Source organism: Kryptolebias marmoratus, linkage group LG5 (genome assembly GCF_001649575.2).
Source record: "Kryptolebias marmoratus isolate JLee-2015 linkage group LG5, ASM164957v2, whole genome shotgun sequence".
In the NCBI taxonomy this organism is placed as follows: domain Eukaryota; kingdom Metazoa; phylum Chordata; class Actinopteri; order Cyprinodontiformes; family Rivulidae; genus Kryptolebias; species Kryptolebias marmoratus.
Window position 1 is genome coordinate 3912880 of NC_051434.1, and position 23846 is coordinate 3936725.

At 36.0% G+C, this 23846-nt stretch overlaps 1 protein-coding gene across 6 annotated transcripts in view; it reads left to right on the top strand.

The window, feature by feature from the left end:
• The window catches only part of LOC108246367 (collagen alpha-1(XIV) chain), a 142477-nt gene that overhangs the window by 25090 nt on the left and 93541 nt on the right, over positions 1 to 23846 (top strand). For all 6 annotated transcript variants that reach the window (XM_017433865.3, XM_017433866.3, XM_017433869.3 and 3 more), the window contains 2 exons: positions 21730 to 21888; positions 21975 to 22094. In XM_017433865.3, coding sequence (XP_017289354.1) covers positions 21730 to 21888; positions 21975 to 22094 — 279 coding nt within the window. The remainder of the gene's footprint in view (positions 1 to 21729; positions 21889 to 21974; positions 22095 to 23846) is intronic.

Consider the following 23846-nt stretch of genomic DNA (forward strand, 5'->3'; position numbering starts at 1 on the left):
CACACACAAATCCTTTTACACACGCACAAATATTTTTACACACGCACAAATCCTTTTACACACGCACAAATATTTTTACACACGCACAAATCCTTTTACACACGCACAGGTAATTTGGAACCATTTTCCCTCCATAAACTGACAACTACTACTAAGTTTTAGGTTTGATAATAGGCCAGGACCGAAGAAATGAAAAGAAAAAAAATGCACAAAGACATCTTTGGTGGAAGAACTATTTTTGCACTTCCTGCCACTGCTTTCCCATTGTTGGGAGGTTATAACTGATATAATTTATGTTTTCCTGACTGCCAGAATATAGATTGCTCATCTGGCTCTTTGCAGAAAAAAGTACATTTTAAAGAGAACAACCTTTTCCAAATAGGGGCACTTTATGTAACAAATGATGTTCATTGCCCTTTTGGATGCATATAGTGTATTGAGCATGTATCAGGGCATAGTGGATTCCAAACATGAGTTGTTACTGTCTGATATTGTCAATAATACAGTGATGATTTATAGAATTGATTTTGTGGGTTTCTTAGAAAATTGTGGCTTTATTGGTCTGTGTTGGGGTGTACTGGTACATTGGTGTTTGAAGGTTGAAGTGTCCAGTCTGACTGCTTATTCCACTGTTAGATTTAACAAACATCTTTTAACTATAGAAACTGCTGGTTTATTTGTTGGCTCTGTCCTTCCATTCTGCGTTTCTAATATCTTTTTTCCTCGAGCAGTACTCTCCAAGTCCATCAACAGAAGTGCTCACTGGAGGAGGCAGGTAATTACTAAAAGTGTGAGCTCTAACTGGGACCAGCATATCACCAGTTGGGGTTGTTTATCAAAGATCTTCATGGTGTGCTGTGTGACAGGACCTCTGCCTCAACTCCAAACAAAATACTCCAGAATATTTAAAAATGAAAAATGAAAGGCCTAGCGTTTCTTGAAGGAATGCTTGTTGCCCATCTTCTCTCATACCAGAGTTTTAGATTCAGATCATCTTACATTGAGAAATGACAGAGTTGTAGTCAAATCTTGAAAATGATATAATAGTTTCATGCGATATTGTGAGATGTCATGGTCAGAGTATGTGTTGGGGATGGTGATCAAATTTTAGTTAAATATTTGTAATATGGTCTGAGTTACAGTCCTTTTGTGTCTGTTGCTGTTGATTGACTGTGGTGGCAATCTTGAATTGTGTTGACTCTAAATATTAATCACTTGTAGATGAACATAAAATAATTACTTTGTGAGTTTCATTAAAATCTATTCAAAGGTTTATGAGATATTTTGCTAACAGACAAACAGTGTTGACTCTAAAAGTTAATATTAAAGTTTAAGCAGATCTCCTGCAATGAGTAGGCCTTGTGATGTGTTGTGAATGATTCTCAGCTACCACTATACCAAATGTTAGCCCAATGTCTGTAAAATGGACTGAATTGCAGCCATTTTTGTATTTTCAAAGGTCAGTTGGCTGTGGTGGACAATTAAATTGTGTTGCCTTAAAAAAACAGTTGAATTTAGTTTCTGAAATTCACATTATGAACCACAGAATGATTAATTTCTCAGATTATGTTGGTGTGGTTGTTTGTATTTATAACCCTGATCCATGTGTGCAAACTTAACGTATCTGTCCCACATTTTTTATTCAAAGCTCTTTACATAAACTGACTTAAGCTAATACTAATGCCCTGTGGCTTCCCTATGGTGGAAATAAAACACTTCTTAGAATCAGTTTCACTTCATATATTGGGTAAAAGAGATTATGGTAAAGTTGTAGCATTTTTTTTATCTTAGTTTAGTCGTTGACATATTTATATAAGATGAACAAACCAAAATAATGCTGTGGTTTGTTGTGATTTTAATTAGAAATGAGTTGTTGCGTGATGCCTTAGTTGAAAGTCACACCACTTCAAAGGTTGAGACACCTTTATCTCTGTGCAAAGAAACTCATTTTTAGAATCATTTTTGTGTTTGGTTCATCAGACACACAATCAGGTGATCCTTTGTGGTTTGAAAAATGCTGAGCGATGTGACTTTGTTTAAACAGTTTATTTACTTAGTCTTTCAGCTTGATCCCCCTTCTTCCTGCTAAGACTTAAATCTTTGTTTATGGAGGTATTTGGGTTGTCTGCTGTGCAGGTTTTGATTTCATTATTTTCAGTTGCTTGACTTCTCTTTTGCTGACTGGGAGGAATTCTTTGCATCCAATGAAAACTTTTAATTCTTCTAATATAACTGATCTTTAATTCACTGCAGACATTACCATCACTGCCTGATCTCTATCCAGTCAGAGAATAAATAATAGATTCTTGCAGATCACATGACAAGAATGAGACAAACTTTTTTTAACAATCTGTGTTGTTAAATTTGCCAATTGTTTCATTTGTATTTGAAGGGACCAGGTTATTAATGAAACTGTTGATTGTTCCATTTGTTTTACTTCAAATCCACTACTTTGGAGTTCAATTATTTCTGCACAATCTCAAACATTATATTGTCAAACAGTGAATTTTATTCATTACTGCACTTGGTTTTCTGGAGTTTGGGCTAAAAGCAAAATAGACCAGTGTAAATGGAAAATGAACTGAAAGTTTAATTCCTTACCCAACAAGTAAGGTTTTGCCAACAGATCATGGCTCACCCCAGAGTTTGATACAGATACAGGTGGATTGAGATCGTCTCCATGTAATTCCTCTGTTAACTTATCTTATCTGATGAACCATTAAAATGCTGAACAGTTGCATTTCCTCTCTGAACATGCATTCATTTGGCTGAAATAACCCTGTGCATTTGCATTTGGGTTTATAGTGTGTGTGTGTGTGTGTGCTGATTTGTGAGTCATTTTGGTCCTGCATTTCTACAAACTGATGCAACTGGCTACAGGCTAAAGGGAACAGATGGGGGTCGGTCCGAAGAGCCAACTTTTGATAGAAGGCTTAGTTTTTTTTTATATGATTGTGACCCACTTCCAACCTCTTCATTTCCCATCCCAAATTCTCAAAGATTCACTCGCCTTCCAAAATACAACCCACACTATTTCCCTCAGCTCTCTATGTCTTTGAGTTTGAACTGTTTTCTTTCAATCACTTTTTTTTTTCAATTATAACTCTCATTGATCTGTGGTTTTTGGCCCTGCTTCAGTTCATTCTCCACTTCTAATCTATTATCTTATGTGTTCTGCCGTTTTACATAAAATACAAGTGAAAACCAAACATTAGATGTGATGTATAAATAGCAAATCTAACAAGTTAGGAAGGGAAACAAATCTCGTTATCTTGGTTTTGTCAGCTTTGGAAAAAAATGCATAATTTAGGCAGCATCAGTATCTAAAAGATGTGAGATTTTACAACTTTTTTTTTTATCTGCTTTAACAATTTTACAGATACATCCACAGTTCCTGGTGATCAAATTATATAAGAAAATGAACATGTTTTAATTAAAATGTTTTATTTCACTCTCTTCATGATTGTATTTTTAAATTAATGGCTTTTATCTCTTTCTGTTTGCCTCGTGTCCTTAACACCATTTTGTGGTTTTCCTTCAACTCCTTCGCCTTTCTGTTCCTAAGACTTCACCTGTTTTTCTTTCAGAATTTCTACGCTCTAAGCTGACAGTTCACCCCTTGCCCACACTTGCTGAATACCACAGCTTTAGCTGTACAGGCCTGTTCTTGGTCTGCTGCCTTGCTGCTGATCAGACCTTTAACAGCGGCCTTCTTTAGAAGTTGTCACTCTGAAGATCTGGAGGCTTGTTTGTCTGCTGGTGACAGATTTTTCTTTGCACTTGTTTCTGCAGGTCACCTGGGTTCTTTCAGAACACATATGGCTCACAATATTTCCTGGGTTTATATGTCCTGAGTCCTTGCCGAATGCCACAGTTTACATGGATGTAGCCCTTAAATAGTCTGCTTTTTCAAGGTGGCAGATGGCAATTGTAATTAACTTCACAGTGGTTTTGAATCCTATGGTGACTGATGAAATTTTTCCTGGAGTGCACATTTATCTGCAGACCATCCTTATTATCCAAATGCTTGTGATCTGTTTGAACAAAGATGTTAGTTTAGCATCTAAGTTTCATTTCATTTTAAACATGACAGCCAATCAAAATCTCAGACACGATCATTAAGGATGATTAAAAACATCTCTCACAAGTTTTTAGATATTTCTCAATTAGGAGCTACTAATTAGAGCTTTCCAGCTCAAAGCTGTGTGAAGTCAGCTTCTCAGAAGGAAACACAACTCAGAAACATAAACAAGCTGGAATCCATCAAAGTTTGTGGGCAGTTTGTTGACGTCTGCATGTCATGACTTCTTTAGTGATAAGAGGAGAGAGAAGACTCTGTTATTGATCTCATCTTTCCCTTTTGTGTCTTGGAGTTGCTTTTGTAATGTGATATTTACCCCCTGAGAGTTTTATAATAAATAAAATGTCTATTTAATGGTCCCCTGTGGGGGAATTAAATTACAAGTAAACAACCTGTTACCAAATGCTGGCTTCAGAGAAACGCCCCGAGCTATGGATCTTTCAATAGGTTGTCATTTATCTAGTTTAAGTGATTTTGTTTCTCCTTTCTTTCCTGTTTGAATGTAACATTAAACAGTGAAGCTCAAAGTGGATCTGTTTAGTATTCTGTGATGCTCTAAGTGGCCACAGGATCTTTACTAATGGAGCTTTAGAGAAAGCCATAGCAGTAAAGTGCACACATTTTTCAGGTTTTGTCAAGCAGGGCTCAGTTGTTTGACCTGCTAACCTTTGCAGCGCATTAGGCTAAAATGTGGCATTGGCTAATGCAATTTATTTTGCACCTTATTGAGGCTCCTACACCTTCCAGTCCTCCAGCCCATCAGTCAATCTATTTGTGTCCAATTCTCTTGCCATCCGTCCTCCATTGTGTGATGGATGCTGAGTGAAAGTTGACCCGAGAGCACTATAATTCATCTAATCCTTCCCTCTCAGCATCTGAGTGGAATCTGCATGTGCTCCTAACTTACACTTGTCTGACCATCTATCTGGTCTATCCTTCATTACATGCAGTTCAACATTAAATATATATAGTTTATCTCTATTTGTTAAAGAATGTTTAGATTTTTAATGGTTTTGTCCTGAGCATTAAAAAAAACATCTTCATTCTTCTCAAACAGAGTAACCCTGGTTTCTATATATAAGCACTAAAATACAACAAGTCACCTTAATGTCATCACCAGGGTAATGAAAAAAAATAAATGAAAAGTATAGAAAATTAGCATTTATATTTTTACCTATTCAAACCAGTAAATGACAGTATAAGTATCATACATAGCTATGCATGAATGATGTCATTAAACCTGTTTTTACAAACAGAATTCTGTCAGAAAACAGGTAAACCTCAACACACTCCATCCACCTTTGTCATACTAATAGATGGCTTCCATAACCTGACAGTTCAGTGCCTGGAAAGCTTTGAAAAATAGTCTTTGTGATGTTAATATAACAAACACTCAAACCCATTCTGGAGACCTGAGGGAGGATGATTTGCAATGATATTAAAGTGACTCTAGCTTCGAGAGGGGGTCCCTTTTATCCAATAAACATGCCAGGTATTGAAAGGTTATTCAGTTTTATTTTTGTTTTCATTTACTTTATTTCCTTTTGCTGTTAAGATATTTACTTTTGAATTAGGGTGAAGTCCTTAAAGCTAATAACAGAATCCATCCTTATCCTGTTCATGACAAATGACTGTTTTGTACAATCAGGTTGGTATCTTAGGGATGTAACACTGTTTTTGGCATCAGTGCACTGGGAGCACAAGCTGGCTCATGAATGATATTCACATTAGGAATTTTAATGGCTGTTTGGGGTTTAATTGCAGGAATGCAATGTTAAGATCATCTGAAAGAGATCCATCAATACATTCATCCATTTTCTTTACCTTCTTCGTCTTTCTGGGTTGATGGGAGCTGGTGTCTATCTTCAGCGAGAGGCGGGGGACACCCTGGACAGGTGGCAAGTCCATCACAGGGACACACAAAGACAAACAAGACAACCATCCATTCACACACACTCACACACCCAGGGGCAATTTGGAGTTGTCATTTAACCTAACATTCATGTTTTCGGTCTGTGGGAGGAAACCCGAGTATTTGAGAGACACTCCTGGTGAATTTATATATTCATTTATTTTAGGTGTTATCAGTCTACTAGTTGAGTACCTGTTTTTATCAGACGCCCATTTTTTGCCCCTTTTAGATGTGAAACGACTGCAGTGGCTTGTTGCAGTGATAACCACAACTCTAAGTCACATGTAACAGGTTAATGAAAATGTTATTTTTGGTACTTAAAGCTGAAGTCCAAGCAATGGTCACAACTCTTCACAATGCCTAAGAAAAATGTTACTTTTTAAAGTTTCTGTTTGTTTTTCTTTCTTGCACAAGTCAGGTTTCCATTTAGAACACGCTCTAGCTGTCTCACTACACACCTTGATCATTTTTATGAAAGACTGGATCAACATTGCAACTCCAACTGGTTGTCATGGCAGCGTGAGTTGTTTCAAATGTTTGTTCATCTTTGAATTTTGAGTAAAGCTTGACTTGTACAAATCTCTGGGAAATGACCTTTATTCAATTCATTTGACATTAAATTATTTAATATTTACTTTAGCTTTACTAAACAGCTCAACATTTAAACCTATTTGTGTTGTTAAATATTAAAAGGCAAGATTGGGCCTGCAACGCTGCCAATACATTAAAATGTATTGTTCTTGTGGCATAAGTGGAATCCAAAATATTCAAGAACGTAGTTCAGTAACCCATCTGAATTAGCACTTGATGTCTGCATTAATCTTAGCGCTTCAGTCTGAGTTACGTCAGTTTCATGTTGTTTTAAACACCTTACCTGAGTTCAGAACAGAGACTGGTAGGTGTGTTCTTACATTCCTGAACCTGCTGGAAGCGAAGCATGCTGTATGTGCTTATTAGGAGAGAAAATTCAGCTGAGCTGAGCTGAAGGTGAAACAAAGCTTTAATTTTAACTCACTAACTATAAATCATGCAGTTTTCACTGTACTTTGGACTGTACTGGACTTAAAACAATACTGTAATACATGTATATGTGCTCACCATTTGGTGATCTTGTACTTTAATGAATATTTATGAAACCACATTTTCTCTTGTAAATACTTAGTGCATATACTTTTTAGGTTGTATGTTTGCATTTGTGTAATTCAGTGATGTTTTTTTTAATATCTTTACCTTAAAGCATAGTTTTGAACATTATTGCATTTTGTTTTCTGCCTACAGACCTACATATTTTACAAGTCTGTGCAGACGGAGACATGAAAACTCATTTTTAAGACACACAAACACAAAGAATGACTTTTTAATAGGTTCACTTTATAGGCAAAAGGGTGGGATTTTTAGCTTTTTACTTGTTTTTGATAACACAAATCTTCACGTATGTCAATCTGTCTTTATCACGCTTGGTCAACAAAGAACCACTAGGTGATTAAAAATCAGTTCCTTTAGGTTTGGTTGATATTTGTTACATTATGTGAAAACCAGAATAAGTGTCTGGTTAACATTGAAGTCAGTTCATTTATATTGTGCCAATTCACAACAAAAGTCATTCCAGCAGTGTAGAAAGAAGCACGTACAATTCCACTTTATGACATTAAATTTAATTTATTCTAATGCAATCCAATTACAACTGTTTCCAGTTCAGATTCAGTCCAATTCTAGAGCTTTATTTATATCCAATTATAGTAGAATCCAGTTCAGTCGGATTCAGGAAGTTATGAAATACAAATTGGTAATAATTTGTTTACCTGGGGTAACCACTGAATTATATTCAGTCTTTACTTTGGTTCATTTTTTCTCTGAGCAAGAACAAGAAAACCAGACAACTGTAGAGATAAGTGACTGCCTCTTAACAGGAAGAAAACCAGCAGAACCAAACACTAATTAATATTGGGTTTTTTTTCAAGAAATGATTAAAAAAAAGAAAGTAAAGGGATTACAATAAATTAAAACAAGCATTGACCTCAAAACATTTTGTAAACTATAGAAAAATACAAAACTCTCCTTTGTATTATGTGTATCAATGTAATAAAGTAAAAGTTTTGATTCTCATCTAAACAGACTGGTTTGAATATAAATTAGCATTGTTTCAAACTACATGTCCTTCTGTTGTTGTACTTGCATAAACCTCAAACAAAGACAAAGTCCACTCAAAAATCAGGTCTTATAATATGCTAGTTGGCAAGCTAACTTCCAGTAATTAATATTAGTGTAAATTCCACATTTTCTGCTGCAGTTATTTACACAAATATTATCTCAACCCTTTTTATTTTATGTGTAAGCCACATCAAGTTTATTGTAACCCTGCTTACTTGTAATGTAAATTTTCTCACAAATAAATAAGTAAATTATGCAAGTTTTGATGAGACATACATTTTACATCTTTGCATCATTTTCTCATTTCAAAATGCATCTTTGGGGAAATTATTGCATTTCTTTTCCTCTAAATGAGCAACAGAATACAAATATATGTCTTTGTCTAAACTAACTCAACATGAAGAGTCAGTGTTGGATCCATTTTAGAGCTTAAGCTTGTGACATTTCAATTACCGAACATATAAGCTCATTCTTGCTACAGGACCAATTTGTAGGCCTGACATGACCCATATATTGAGGTCTAATTCCTGGTCCATTTGTTCAGGCTCCAGTAATTAGACCATGTCCAGAGAGGACAGGAAGAAATAATGAAATCACAGCAAGTGTCACATGTTCCATTAAAAACAGGTGTGAGTTTGGATGTGTGTTGGGACGTGGATACACTAAAGGATTCATGACATAAGTCAGACACTTAGTTAGGCAAGTGTCCAGAGTGGGAGCGAGGAACTTTTTCAACCCGCTGGACTTTGTTGTTTAAAGTTTTCCTCTGCCTTTCCAAAATGATTCATGTCAAGTTCAGCCAAAGAATCTGGAATATAATAACTTTTCACAGTTTATCTGAACCGGGACCATCCAGCTGGGCAGTAGTTTAATTTAAAAAAGGAAGTTTTATAAAGATGTTTGTCCGATCAGATTTAGTGAAATACTGACCATAGATTAAATACTCCCACAGAGACTCACTCAGAGCTTTTATATTAACATAGTTGAATATACTGTACACTTCGGACAATTATAACTAACATTTAAAATTCTGCAAAAACCTGTGGGTTTTCAGGAAAATCACAAACTTTTATGGAAGACCACAAAAGTAGTTCAGTATTTAATACTGACTTTAAAAAAAAACATCACTTTGTGCCTGTATGTGTGTGTTTTAACACAGTTACTAAAATTACAGCCTTTTATTGCTCCTGGACTGTTTTCAGACTGTTTATTTGAGTTTAAATAAACGTGTAAGTGTGAAAATTAAAAATTTTTGCATCAGCTTTTATTGTATTACAGAGTTGTTCTTTAAACAAATAATAACTATCTTCTTGGTCCAAAATATTTGGAAACTTATTAAATATGGAGCAGGATGGTGTTTTCAAACAGGTCTCAGTTTCTAAACTGCTAGTTCTGTCAATTTTGCTCTGCAACTATAAAACTAATTCCAGGTGTGTTAGTTTTCCTTTTGTTAAGCAAACTTCTTTGGAATATGTTCTTCTAAATAAACAAACAGCTACTGTACCTCTTACATATCTCTCCTTGCCAAGTTTTTGTAGTTGATCATGTAAAACATATTGACTTGTCAATTTGAGTAAAATACAATGAAAGGTTGTCCAAGTAATACACTTGGGGAATGCAATCGTGAATGCACAAGCAGAGGCATGGCAGAGCAACTGGGACGTTTTCAGTTCACACAGTAGAATTTACCAACAGCACTCAGGAGTAATGTCTATCTGTTGCACCACAAATAAAGATGAATGATGAACCAATAAATCATGTGTGTAGGGTGCCAACGAGGGGAAGAGATGTTGGTATAGTGAAACTGAAAGGGAGCGAGGTGGAGAGGGCAGGTGTGGGGTTGTAATAAAACTCTGAGGTTGGATGGTTCAGATCCAGATGCAGACTAACTAAACTTGGTACAGTCCTGGTCCTCGAGGGCCACCATCTTGCATGTTTTCCTTGTTTCTCTGCTCCAACACATCTGATTTGAATCTGTGTGTCATTAACAGGCTTCTGCAAAACATGAAGAGGTAATTTAACCACTGAATCAGGTGTGTTGGAGCAGGGAAACAAGGAAAACGTGCAGGATAGTGGCCCTCGAGGACCAGGATTGGAGACCCCTGTATTATAGTAAACAAAAACGAAGGCTGACGTGGCAGCTAAAACTAACAGGATTGCAAGGAGAACCAGATAGTGTATGACAGCAACAATAGAGCGGCCTGGGGCAGATGAGGAATTGGACAGAGGTGACTAATTATAAACCAGGAACAGGTGAAGATAGGTGCGGCAGAGTTGCCTAGCTGTGACGTCTATCTTAAATGGGGCTGACTCTAAACGTTAACGAGTTGGAGATGTCCCTTTCTGAGAGTTCCATTAAAATTTGTCCCCTGGTTCATGAAATATTTTGCAAATGCTAAAGACAAACACACACACAAGCCCAAACACACACACAGGCAAAAACATTATCACTTTTGCCTTTGTGTCCAGCGTTAATGAGCTCAGAAACCTGAGGAAGTGTGTTTGAAATGAAACTGCAGCTATTTTATAAAAAGTGACCTTGCATGTGCAGGAAACTGTCAATGCAGGGCTGGTTGTTGTGTTTATGAGGCCTAATTTGAACTTCTCAACATGTTTGCATAAAAATAGACATTTTGATTAAAAAAATAACCTGGAGCACATACTGCACAGTGACAGTGTTTGCACGTAGTGCATCTAATTTAAAGCAGAACCAAAAATAAAGAAGATTTCAAATGGAAAGATGTACAATTTCCATATCTGGTTGCGTGACAGAAAAGTTCTGCTACAATTGTTAGAAATCTTTCCTGGTTTACAAGTTATCACACACACACATTATTCCAGCAGGCTCTAGACATTTATCCTATTTTTACCATCACTTCTTTAATAAGGCAGTTGTTAAATAGTTCTGTGACGAAATGTTTAATTTGTGGGACAGTAAACAACCTGTTTAGTCTTTTTTATACCATGCAGCCTTTACACAACATGCTTTTTGACATTTTACTCCCCAACTTTCTTCATTTACACTTATGCTGTCGTGACAATAACTGCTTGTGAAAAAAGTTTCAACTTTTTGATTGTTTGTTTGTTTTAGGCTTTGTTTTTGTTCTGCAAATATCCGCCCCAAGGAGCGTTTCCCTGAAGGTTTTTGGTGCCGAATGTCAATTTGTTCTTCTGCAAATTTCTCTCTTTTTTTGAAATCTTCTGTCTTTCTCTTTCAGGCTTTGTTTTCATCATTTTTTGTTTTGTTTCATTTGTCTTTTTAACCTAATTTTCCCACATTTCCCCACACCTTCATCTCACATTCTTTCTGAATTTAATTGTCTTTCTTTCTTTTTTTCTCCACTCATTTATTTCTTTGTGCCACTCTTTCTCATTTAATTTTACCCATATTTCCCTCCAGTTATTTATCTTTCATTAACATTTTCTTTTGCTGGATCACAAAGTTTTCTGCTCATTTGTATCTTTTTTCATTATTAATATTATTTTGTCCTTTTGGTGACACTGTCCCTGTAATATTGTTTTATCACGCAGCTCTTGTCTGTTTTAACTTTATGAATCTTACATGTCTTTGCATGGCGTATGATAACTCAGCTTATCTACCATAGAGTTATAGTATCTTGCCTATCATCTTGGCTTTTCTTATTGTTACATCTAATTCATTATGTTGTTCATATCTGCTCCTACTTGTCCTCATTAAAAGGATGTTTAAAGAGTAAACAGTCTCCAAAGAGCTGCAGGCAGAAAGATCTTATCGCTGCCAAAGTGAACACCGAAGCTAAAACATGTGCCGTCATTTTGTTCCTTATTCTGTGCCAAAAAAGCTATTTACATTCTGAATGTTAAAATATCAATGAACATTCATAAGTTTGGATAAAGACCATAACAGCATGTTACAAATAAGGTGTGTCTAACACATAATTGCCATGTAGGTGGAAGTAGTTATCCTCCAGAGAAAATCTGACCACACACCGATGATGAAAAGCTTTTATTATTATATTATTACTGCACAAATCCTTTCATGTCAAACTAAAACATAACTTTTGGTATTCAGTTGCACAGAAAAAGGAGAACCTTTTGCATGAGGTATTTTTTTTATTGATTTTTGTGTGTGTGGTTAGGGGGGTGTTAGTGAAAGTCACACTAACTGTTTTTCTCTTGACATTTTTTTCTTTCTGCCTTTGTCGCACTCACCCAGATATCACACATACACACAACCAAGTGTCATTGTAGATTTTTTTTATCCTCTCGTTCTCGCAGCTGCTGCCGGGTGTGTCTGTAAATGTGGGGTTTTTTTTGTATGTGTAAGTAGACCCAGTGGGATCTCCTGTGGTTAAATTTTTTCTCACTGTTCTGAAGGTGCTCATTAAAGTCTGTTAAATCCTCTTTGTTCCTTCTTTTTTCACTTACTGACACACACCTATATAAATGCTCAAAGTGCCTCTCTCCAGCTGTATGAAAAAAAACATAGAAAAGTGAAGTTCGTCCCCAGAGGTTTTAAAGCGTTCTGATAATAATGTTACCAGTATTTTCCAGCAGGTGACAGGTGCGTTGTTGCTTGTAAAGATGTCCACAACATAAAGCATGTTTGAAACAAAAGTGCATCACTCTTTGACTGTATGATCAGATCATCTTCTTTTGAAAAAGCTTCTCAAAGGGAGACAGGTCAGTCCAATGTAAAATATAATATGAAAGGGAAATATAATGCAAAGGTTTTGACACTATTTGGCTCATTTGGCTTGATGATCGAGCTTTATTCAGCCTGATTTGAAGGATTTAAACTTGGTGTCTTTAGTGTCTGTCCTGTGTGATCCTATTTTTCTAAATTGCACATAAAAGCAATGTGCTTAGATGAGAAAAAAAATACTGGTTGTTTGAAGATTGTACCACTACAGAGGAAAAAAAAAAAAAAACTTTGAAAATTATAGATTTTCTTCATGACTGCTGACAGAAGAAATTTTGTCAAAATGATGGATGATAGTTTTCAACCTTGCACTGCATCTTTGAAAAGTTTTTGAAGTTTGTAAGGTTTTGCAAGCTTCAGATTTGAAAACTGAACATCAGAGATGCTGGCAACACAAAATTACACCTAAATAGTGTGTTTGTGTGCCTCCAGATCTGATGTTACTGATGCTCTTATAGTCAGATTCAGGATGGGTCTTTTTCTTTCATTGTTAGGTGTCTAAGTCATCACTCCGCTCTGTCTTTCTTAGTATTTCTTCTGACTTTTTTTTAGATTATTCTGCAATACTCAGTTTGTTTTCAGCGTATATTAGACAGAGACAAGTTTAGAAAAGAGCTACAAGTGTTGAGTCATGGATGAAGCGTTTTATAAGATGTGTTCTGGCTTGAACTAAAATTAATATATGACAAAGGATTGTAAAATTTCATGTTAGAACAATTTTTTTTGTAGTAGTGTTTCCTTTGTGCATTTTGATTTGCTTCCTTTTTAAGTTTCTGTTCACACCTGTGTCTCATTAGGTTCACTGTCTGATTGTATTAAAGAGCCATGTTTTGCCTCTGTCTTTCCCGGTTCATTGTACATGTTTCTCTCTTTGTGCCTGTTTCTGGTCCGATGCATTTCCTGCCCTGCCTTGTCTTTTGTGTATAAAAGTCTCTTTTTTATTTTTACTGACCTTGTTTGGCTTTAACGCTTCATTATTTAGGTCTGCACTACTCTGCACATCACAAAAATGGCTAATCTTCAGTCCAAATAATTATTTGATGTACATCTAGGAATAATTAACTTTTTGAGCCAACCCAATTCAAGATGCCAACCACAGCCAACCGACTTTAGAAAACAAATAAATAGGTAAAATGTTGTCAGTTTTATTAATTTTGTAAACTTTGTAGCTCAAAGCTGTTCACAACACACAATGAAAGTTAATCAACATTAGCCAACACAAAAATAGTTATAACTCAGTCAGTTTTATAGATATTCACCTAAAATGAAATGTGGTAGTACAACACATACTCTAAATGTGGCATCTTGTGATGTCACATGAGATTGTGCATAACTTTAAGGTTTGACCAAAATGGCTACAAATCTGTCATTATCTCTGCCAAGAAGGTTATGTTTTTGGGGAGTGTTAGTTGGTTTGTTTGTTTGTCTGTCTGTTAGCAAGATTACTTATAAACTAATGAACAGATTTTGATGTTGAGGTTTGCGCTCTCACAAGATGATGATAGTTTAGAACTCTGGCATGAAAGCTGATGAGCCATATGCATTCCTTAAAGGATAGATAGGCATTTCATTTTCATCTTTATTCTTGGAAACGCATCAGTGAGTCTGCAGACAAATCTGAGCTTGGGATGGCATTAAATGATGGTTTGACTGAAGCGTCTGTCCAAAATAGTCATAAAAACATAACAGAATTCATTTCTTGATGTGGCTCGGATGAAGTACAAGTTTGAAATCCTTCAAGAATCTTTGGAGGGACTGAAAACCAAACTTTGAGGGGGGGGGGGGAAATCCAATCTTTTTTGAGGAAAGTGTAGCAGAAATCACAACCTGATGTAAAGGAAGACAAGTTAATTTGATATTCTGTTATAATTCAAAATAATTTAAATGCAAAAATACAAAGCTTTTATTCCTTTGTGTGTGCATGTGTGTGTGAGTTTGTGTTTGTGTTTGGTTTCTTTGAAGCAAATGGTTATGAGGTCACTAGTTCAAAATTTCCATTGGCTACATGTTATCCTGAATGTATTACTGCTTCTAAAGCAGCTTTGAATAAAACATCAGCTGAATAAATGTAATATATCACAATTAATATATTGCAATTTTAATTTTACTTTTCTAAAAGACCCATTTTCCAGTTGTATGTGGATGGATTAAATGGAGCAGTAGTCACATTTGCATCTGTAGATGTATCGCTGCTCATCTGGTTTGTGGTAACCGTTCTGCCAAATGGGAGCAATCAGCTTCTTGCTTGTCAAGCTGAGCCACTTTAGTGTCTTTATTGATAAAATGTACAGCATCTCTCCTCTAAGGAGAAAATGCAGATAATTGTGTCATTATAGAAGAGTAATGTCCCAGTGTGGTTATACTCGGTGATCACACTTTAGCCACCCACCAGTGTCCAATGTGTTATTTACACACCAGTACACTGTGGACAAAAAAACAAAAACAAAACACTTTAAAGCTGAATTCATTAAGTCTTTACTCAGCAGGTAACTTCCAAACACTTGTGCTGCTGAACTCTGGCCTCTGTAGAAACTATTACACTATTTTGATAAGTTTTAACAGGAAATGGTATCTAATTTCATACAAACATAGCTTTGTGAGGTGGAACATATCTGTGAAACAATTGGGTGGTTTATTATTATTGTGTGTGTATAGTTCACATGAATAGTTAGAATGACAGAGTAAAGAAACAAATGGGGAAGAAAAACATGATTTGTTCATTTTACATTGATGTGCTAAAATTGTACAAACAGATTTGCTGGTACCCTTGAAGAGACTATTAACGCCTCCATTATAGTCATGGTAGAAATGGTGGAAAAAGAGCCACAAAAACCATCGATAACCATCCAAGCCAAACTCCAAGGTCGTGGCAGAAGAAGACTCAGGATGGCTTCCCTATTGGCAGAAAAAAAACACAAAAATCCAGACAAGAAATCACCAAAGAGTTCAAGAGAGTTCACATATTTCATATAGACACTTTTTTCTTTATAAAATCAAACAACGGTTTGTTTCCTGCTGTAAGATAAAGCTAAAAAATGACTTTTTTTTTTAGTTCGTTTTTTTAATGATGAGGTGCACTAATCCAGATTTATTTGTGATCTTATCCACGTGATTCACCCAGCAGAATATCTCCTGCACACTGCAGTTTAGCAGCTTCTCACGTCATTGTTTGAGACCGGGCTGACTCAGTAACAGGAATCATATTTATTTCCCTCATATTGAATTGTTTTATGTTTCCTGAAAGCTTTGTATCTGCTTTTAATAGAGTTGGATGTGTTGCTACTTTTGGATTTGTGGTGTATTTATTTCTTTCTGCACGTTGTCCTTATGATGGTAGATTTTCAATTTACTTGTAATTTTCATTTTCCTCAAAACTCTCTCTGATGAGCTTGCTTATTTATCACGCTGCCACCCTGACTCCAACATATATTGAAAGGTTCGAACCTGAAAGGAGTTCATTAACAGGAACTTTATTTGTGCAAGTCTGAGTTCAGTGTTTGGCTCAAGGTCTTCTCAGAGACAGGTAATAAAATAATGTTTTCACTGAAGACAACATAAACATATATTTTCATATTATCAAAGGTGTGTTAATGGGTTTTTTTTGTTTGTTTTTAAACTATCAGTACACTATAAGGCTAATAATTAGAGATATAAATCTATATATATCTCCTCCCTGGCCTAGGAATGCCTTGGAGAGGAAAAGTGTCACCATGGGAGGGTTGTCTGGGTTTCCCTCTAAAATCTGTTGTCCTCGTGACCCGACCATAAATAGTGGCAGAAAATGGGTGGATGGATGGACAGACATCTATAATGTTGTTGTGAGAAATAGCTCTTTTTATTAACAAAAAAAATAATACCTTTGCTTCACTCACACATTTATTTTTTTATGCTTAATTTAGTTTTTTTCTAGTTTAGGGCATACATGGACATAAGTTGTTTGAACTACATGTAAAGAACAATTAATTTTACGATGTCCAAGAAGTACCTCAGATTGAGGTGGATTACCAGTTGTAATCTCAATCTATGTTGTTAAATACCTGCTTTGAATCATTTTAAACCTTTGTTATATACGTCCCTTTGAAAGTGTATTAATGTCATAAAGTTGTGGACATTTTTAATTCATAGTTTTGGGCTTTCAATAACACTGAACACATTTTTTCTGCTCTCTAGTCATAAATAAAACAAACAAAAATTATATATCAATTCAAATAGTATGTCAGCTTTGCTCTGGACATGTGTAACAGAGCAGAATCCACTCGAGGTGAAAATTTAATTTCTTCTCATGCCTTCATGCCTTTTCGCAGTGATGGACGCAGAAGCACCTGACCTCTTGACTTCATGTCATGTAAATTAGCTCAAGTGTTCATAGATATATTGCCACAAACCCTGAGGTGCCATATGTCACCTTTGACATGCAGGTATTAGAAGTGCAGTCGCATTTTTTTCTCTTGTTGCTTCGAGCTTTAACTTACACTCACATATTTGTCTTTCAGCACATTAACAACTTCTGTGTAACATACAGTCTACTTCAGAAGTGATAGATTTTATCCAAAAATAATGGCAATGATGATAAATAATTTGGAGATTAGATAGTTTGAAAGCACAGATACAGAGGACAGAATATAATTATAATTTTTTATTATTATTATATTATTATTACAAAAGTCTTGAAGCTGACATTTTAAATAGTTTCTACAGCTGCAAAACTTCTGGTTGTGTTTGTATCTACCTTTTGGCTCTACCTTGCAGCCATGGATATGTATAAGAATGCCAGTAAACAGAAAGAAGTCGGTATAATACCATTTTTAATTAGCTGACTTGGGTTGCCTCATGTCCTTAATGCTCCTGACAATCCTTGTCTCAGACTTGTGCCTCTTTGACTTTTTAACCTGTGCAGAAACACCTTCAGGGGCCTTTTTGTTCATGACTATCTGGGTAAAAATCTGTCAGCAAATCTGCCTTTTATCGTTTTTATTGCAGTTTTTCCTATTTTTTTTTTCTTTTTTATGGGCTTGTTCTGTTCACAATTTCCCATTTCAGCAAGATGCATTTAGTCCCAGAGGGCAAGTTGAACCCATTTAGAGCGGCTGACAAGTAAAGTCTCTTCTGAACTGAAGCAATTCTTGTTCATCACAGTTTTGCTCATGCATGCTTATGTTTAAAGAAAACTAAGGAATCTAACAGAAGTATCAATGCGACACACACAGCTGCCTGGAATATTTCTTATATTACATACGGCTTGTTTTTCCTTTATTAGTTTGTAAGTGAAAATAAAAGCTTATCAACAACTCCAACTTAAAATTAGTCCTAATATGTGAATAGTATTATTGAGTGTTGTCATCTATGAGGGAGCTCGGAGTGGAGCTGCTGCTCCTCTGCATCAAAACAGGTCAGCTGAGGTGGTTCAGCCATCAAATCAGGACATCTGCTTGGCACTTCCCACAGGACTTTTCCCAGGAATGTCCCACTGGAAGGACACCCTAAGGTAGACCAAGAAGTTGCAGGAGGAATTATAAATCCTCTCTGACCTGGGAATGCCTTGGGATCCTCCAGGAGGAGCTGGAGAGTGTTTCTGGGGGAAGGGATGTCTGAGTTTCTCTCCTCAACTTGTCGTCTTGATGATCTAACCACCAAGAAGTGACAGAAGATGCATATAATGCAGAATGACATCTGCATTGCAAGAATGTCTACCATGGCCCTATTAATCTTTAATTAAAGGATAAAGAAAGTTCCTAACATTGACAAAATGTGATTTGGTCCATGTTGTAGCTGTAAAATGATTGGCTCAAACATGATAAAACAACAGAATCTGTCATGACAAAAACCTAAACATTGGTTAAACATCGCCCATATAAAAAAACAGTTTCTAATATTAACATTTATTGCCGTTTTCTAACACATAAAGACATTCTTACTCTTCCCAGCTGCTTCACCATTTTTACTGAAGTAAAAGTGAAGACTTAGAACAGAATAGGCTGAATTAAGGTGTCAGTGAAAGAATATTGGCAGAGCAAACTTACAAAGCATAAGAAATACCAACACGCACAGGTCAGAGGGAGCATTAGATGAAGCAGAAAGAAACACAACCTTGTTATTTGCTGCAGACATACTTGTGCAGTTACACCCTATAATATGCAAGTGTCTGCACTTCTTCCTTTTTTCTCTTTCCCTTTTTTATCCATCTGTCCAGGTGCCAGGAAGTGATTTCTTTGACTTTGCGTTTTAAAGGACTGTTTTGCCTCTCTGCTTTGCTTCCTGCACTGTCTGAGAAAATATCATTCTTTTCTGTTATTAAATCTGTTTAAATACTTCCTCCTCTTCACAAGATCTTTAATTCAGGGATTGCTGTGTGTTTCCACGTTGTATCACTTCATTTGCTGAATAATCTTTAATTCTACCAGGCATTGGTCACAAGCATTTAGTAAGGACAGGCCTAATGATTTGCTGCTTTGTTCTTTTATTTATTATAGACAAAGGAACACTATAATAGATGTTTGCACAATCAAAAATGTTTCAGTCATTTTGGTTCGTAGGTATGGACACAGGAGTTCATTGTATTAATGATTTCATTGATTTTGGAGTTTATTATTCTGATTTTACAGGTAGAATTTGGAGGTATTTGATCAGGAAAGTGTTTGCACTTTAAAGTTAAAAGGAACACATTTTCTTTATTTTCTGGTTGGTAGTGATGTGGTGATTGGCATTATTGCCTCACAGTTGAGAAGGTTGCATAATTTCCCTGCATCAGTTTGAGTTTTTCTAAGTATTTGGGTTTCCTGGAACAACTCAAATGTGTCAGTAACTATTTTAAATCGACCATAGAAGTAAGTGTGCTTGGTTGTTTGAGTCTGTGTGGGCCCAGTGATGGACTAATCTGTTCAGAGTGTACATCTTTGTCTGATGACAGCTAGAAGATGATGCTGTCCCCATGTGCCCTTTTAGAAGAGATACCAGATATGGAAAATTATTAAATAAATGAAAAATTTAATTAGTGATTGATTTAACCTTTCCTAAGACAGCAAGGCAATTTATATTAGTCACAAAACACACATGCACAGTTCTGCAACACACCAAAATGTTACTTTAAATATTCATTTAAATTGTTTTATGACATTAAACCTTCATGAAAACAAGCTTAAATTTAGGTTTCATTCTTCCCAATTTAAGCCATTAACTGCCTTTTACTGCTTTCACCTGCCCAATGGAGTCATATTTGATACTGATTCATTTAAACCAAGGAGGAGCCTTACATTCCAGCACTGCAGAGACTTGTAAGAGGTGATATTCCTTTTGGTTCCTGTCAATGGTGGATGAAATGACTGCTGAAAAATGCCCCTGCCACCCCTCCAATCACTCACGCTCACATTGATACATACAACCCACTCCTCCCCTTGAAATGTTGAAACAAGTTGCAACCTGAAGAAAATACTCTCCTGTATTTGAAGGATAAGAAATTGTGAGCCACTTGCTGCAGCAGCTGACACTGAAAACCGATGGACATGTTCATGTTTCTTTCTAGTGAAGTCATTCTGTGAAGGTGGGGATATTTCGATTTAAAAATTAAAACCTAGAAATTCCGAAAGGAATGTATATCACCCACCATCTTTCACGCCAGAGATTTAAAGTAAAATCAATTTCTGCTGAAAAGGAATGGAGTTATAGCCATGTTGGTCAAATCATGTACATGACATTTGTAATCTCATGTGATACTGAGAACATGTTGAGAATTACACTCTGCTACTATCACACCAGATTTAGCCCAATATCTGTAAAATCGATGGATTTATATCCATTTTTTTCTGTTGGCTAAGGCCGTTTAGCTGCGCAGGCTATCTTGAGTTGTAGATGTACAGCTGATTACTTTCTGATAGTTTTACTAAAATCTGTTGACTGGTTCATGAGATATTTTGCTAACAGAAGGTGTTGACTCTAACAATAATGCCAAAGTTTTAAGCACAGATGTTGTTCAATTCGCTCAGAGTATATGTGATAAATCACTCTTAGATACTGCAACACCAAATTTTAGCTCAATTCCAGTAAAATTGTCTGAGGTAAACCCATTTTTGTGTTGGCTAGTGTTGCACAGCTATGGTGCCCATCTTGAATAAGGGTTGACTTAAAAAGTTAATTAATTATAGACATACATTCAATGGTTACTTTCTGAGAGTTTCATTAAAATCTGTCCACTGGTTCATGAGATATTTTTCTACAGGCAAACAAAAATACACAGCTAGATAAAAATATCATATTTTCTTCTTCAGCAGTGGGTGAAACGCATTACTTTTTAAAAATAATTTTTATATTTTTTTATTATTTTGTACTGTGACCCAAACTGAAAGTTTCCCTGATCTGTGTAGGAGAGATAGCTGACTGGTGGAGATGTAGCTGTTTCCTAATTCAGTTAGCCTCTGGCTCACTTTGTTTGCTGTACTAGTTTTTGTAAATGAACTGCTGTTGCCTCATTAGAGTCCGGTCTGTTTTATCACCCAGTAAACTGTTGAAACACAACAGAGTGGGCTGTTATTTTTCATCTGCTAAAGCTAAGTGCCTTGCTCCTCTGGGGTTTAATTATACTGTGTTGAAGTGAATAAGAATTAATGAAACACTTTGTAATACTTTAGGACAGAAGCTGCACCACATAACATTGTCCTACTTTTTATCTTTGCAGATTTATTGTGTGTGTTGTTGGCTGTTATACACAAGTTTATTATGCTTTTCATTACTGTCATTGCAAAATGTCCTTATGTTCTTGGGTATGTTCCAAAACCACTCAGGCAGGAAACAAAGTTAGAGTTTAGTTTCTTTTTTTAAATTAAATTTGACCTTATTTCATTTGTTTTATTTGTGTTTTTTTATTTCTTTGTTTTTTGTTTTTTTCATTGATTTGGATCTCTTTATTCTTAGTTGACGAGGGATTCATGTGCAAGAGTCCAGCCATCGCTGACATCGTGATTCTGGTGGATGGTTCTTGGAGTATTGGCCGCATCAACTTCAGACTGGTTCGAACCTTCCTGGAAAACCTGGTCAGAGCCTTCTCTGTGGAGTTTGACAAGACGCGGATAGGTGAGAATGTGGTGTGGTTTTGCACTATTTGAAACAGGTGATTAAACTGAGGCTTTTTTTGAAATAATTACACCTTATTTGTGCAGGCTTGGCTCAGTACAGCGGAGACCCCAGGATCGAGTGGCATCTAAAAACTCACACCACCAAAGAAGCTGTGATAGATGCTGTGAAAAACCTGCCGTATAAAGGAGGAAACACACTAACAGGTACAGTGCCAGACAAAAAAAACCACCAACAACAACAAGAAACAATTCATCTTCCAGATATTGGAGTCCTGCATACACATCAGAGGTAACAGATGATACTTAGAGAGGAACCTTGAATTTAGCCCATTTGCCACAATGATGTATTACATTCATCTCAGTACAGGTAATTTTAGGTTGGTATTTATGGATTTGTACCCTAACTAACAATCTCAGGTGATCGGATTAAACCAGAGGTAGCCAATACTTTTCTTTCTCCCCCCTCAGGGCCATGTTTAATTATGTGATGTGAAGCAATCGAAGGCCCATGTATTGAGTTAAAACATGAGCACAGCTTTTTACCCATCTTATTTTTAAAACTACACAGACAGAGCAAGTTGCTATCTTTTATTTTTGATTTATGGTCCTATCTCATAAAAAAAGGAGTCGTAATGGAAAACGCTGAGAGCTTTTTGCATTTTTTACAATGATGTCACATTTTTATTATAGTTTGCAACTTTGGCCAACAAGTGTGTTTTGACATTGGACTTCTTTAATACATTAAAACTCTTGGCATGTGAAAAGTACAGCCTGAGTACAACCTGAGAAGCCATTTAGATGTACCATTATAGTTAAGAGATGCACCATTTAAAGATAAATACTTCTAAAGCAGCCATCTTTAGTCTAGTTCTGCATTCCCACTGACATAGCTGTTCCAGGAATAAACACTGAAGCTCAAAATCTCTCAAATTAGACTTCCAAGATGCTTAATATGATTTGCATTTTCACTCACCTCAAAACTATTTAATAAAACCCTGGATTTCAGTAATTAGTTTGAGGTTTTGTTTTCGTTTGAGGACACTAAGGGTCAGGTGGAGATTGTCCAGGGGCCGGTCCTGACCCTCAGGTTGTATTTTACCCATCTGTGGACTAGACTTTGAATCAGAAGGTCCACAACTCAACAAAATATGATACAAAGACGCACAAAAAAAAAGAAACCCATCACATTTTTCCAATTTCATTATTTTCTCTTTTTATTCAAAAACTTTTTAGGTGTGAAAATATGCTAAATCTTCGTGAATGATTGGCAGTACCTTTGTATACATATCATTCCAGCTTTCTCTGAGAAAGCGCTTGTCTTCCTTCAGAATTTGTTGTTCAGAAAATTGCATTAATATTCGAGGACCCAGCGGGGATTCTTCGAAGATTCTGTTAGAAGTTGCAAAGTGTCATTATTGGATACAACATAACTCAGCTGCTCATTATGTGATCAAACCCCAGAGACAAAAACCTTTTCAAAGCAACAGCACTTTGCAGCCATTAAGGTTTAGTTTTTTTGCCTGTGACTCTTGAGGTGCTGCTTTGGTTCTGACACATTTTATCTTTTCTTTACTGCACCTCAGAGGAAAACTGGGAGTGCAATCAAACTGTCAGCCAGGACTTTGCTTCTTTTTAAAACATTTCTTCAAAAAGTATTAGGTGGCTCTAACTTTGTCATTTTAACACTGGATGTCACTTTGTCAAAGAATGGATGACTTTAGTTTGTCAAAATAATGATATTTTTCCTGGCTATAGGAATGACCCAAGTTTAAAACTTATCTTTTAAATCACGACTTTACCCTTTGGTTTAGGTTTAGAATTTGAGCATTAGGAGGATGTCAGAGTTAGGGGTTTAATCCCAGCCCAAACAGCTTAATTTGATAATTACTCCATTTTCAAGTTGTTTCAGTGTAAAATTTCTAGCAGGCTTTCACAAAATGAAATCAAATTAACCAA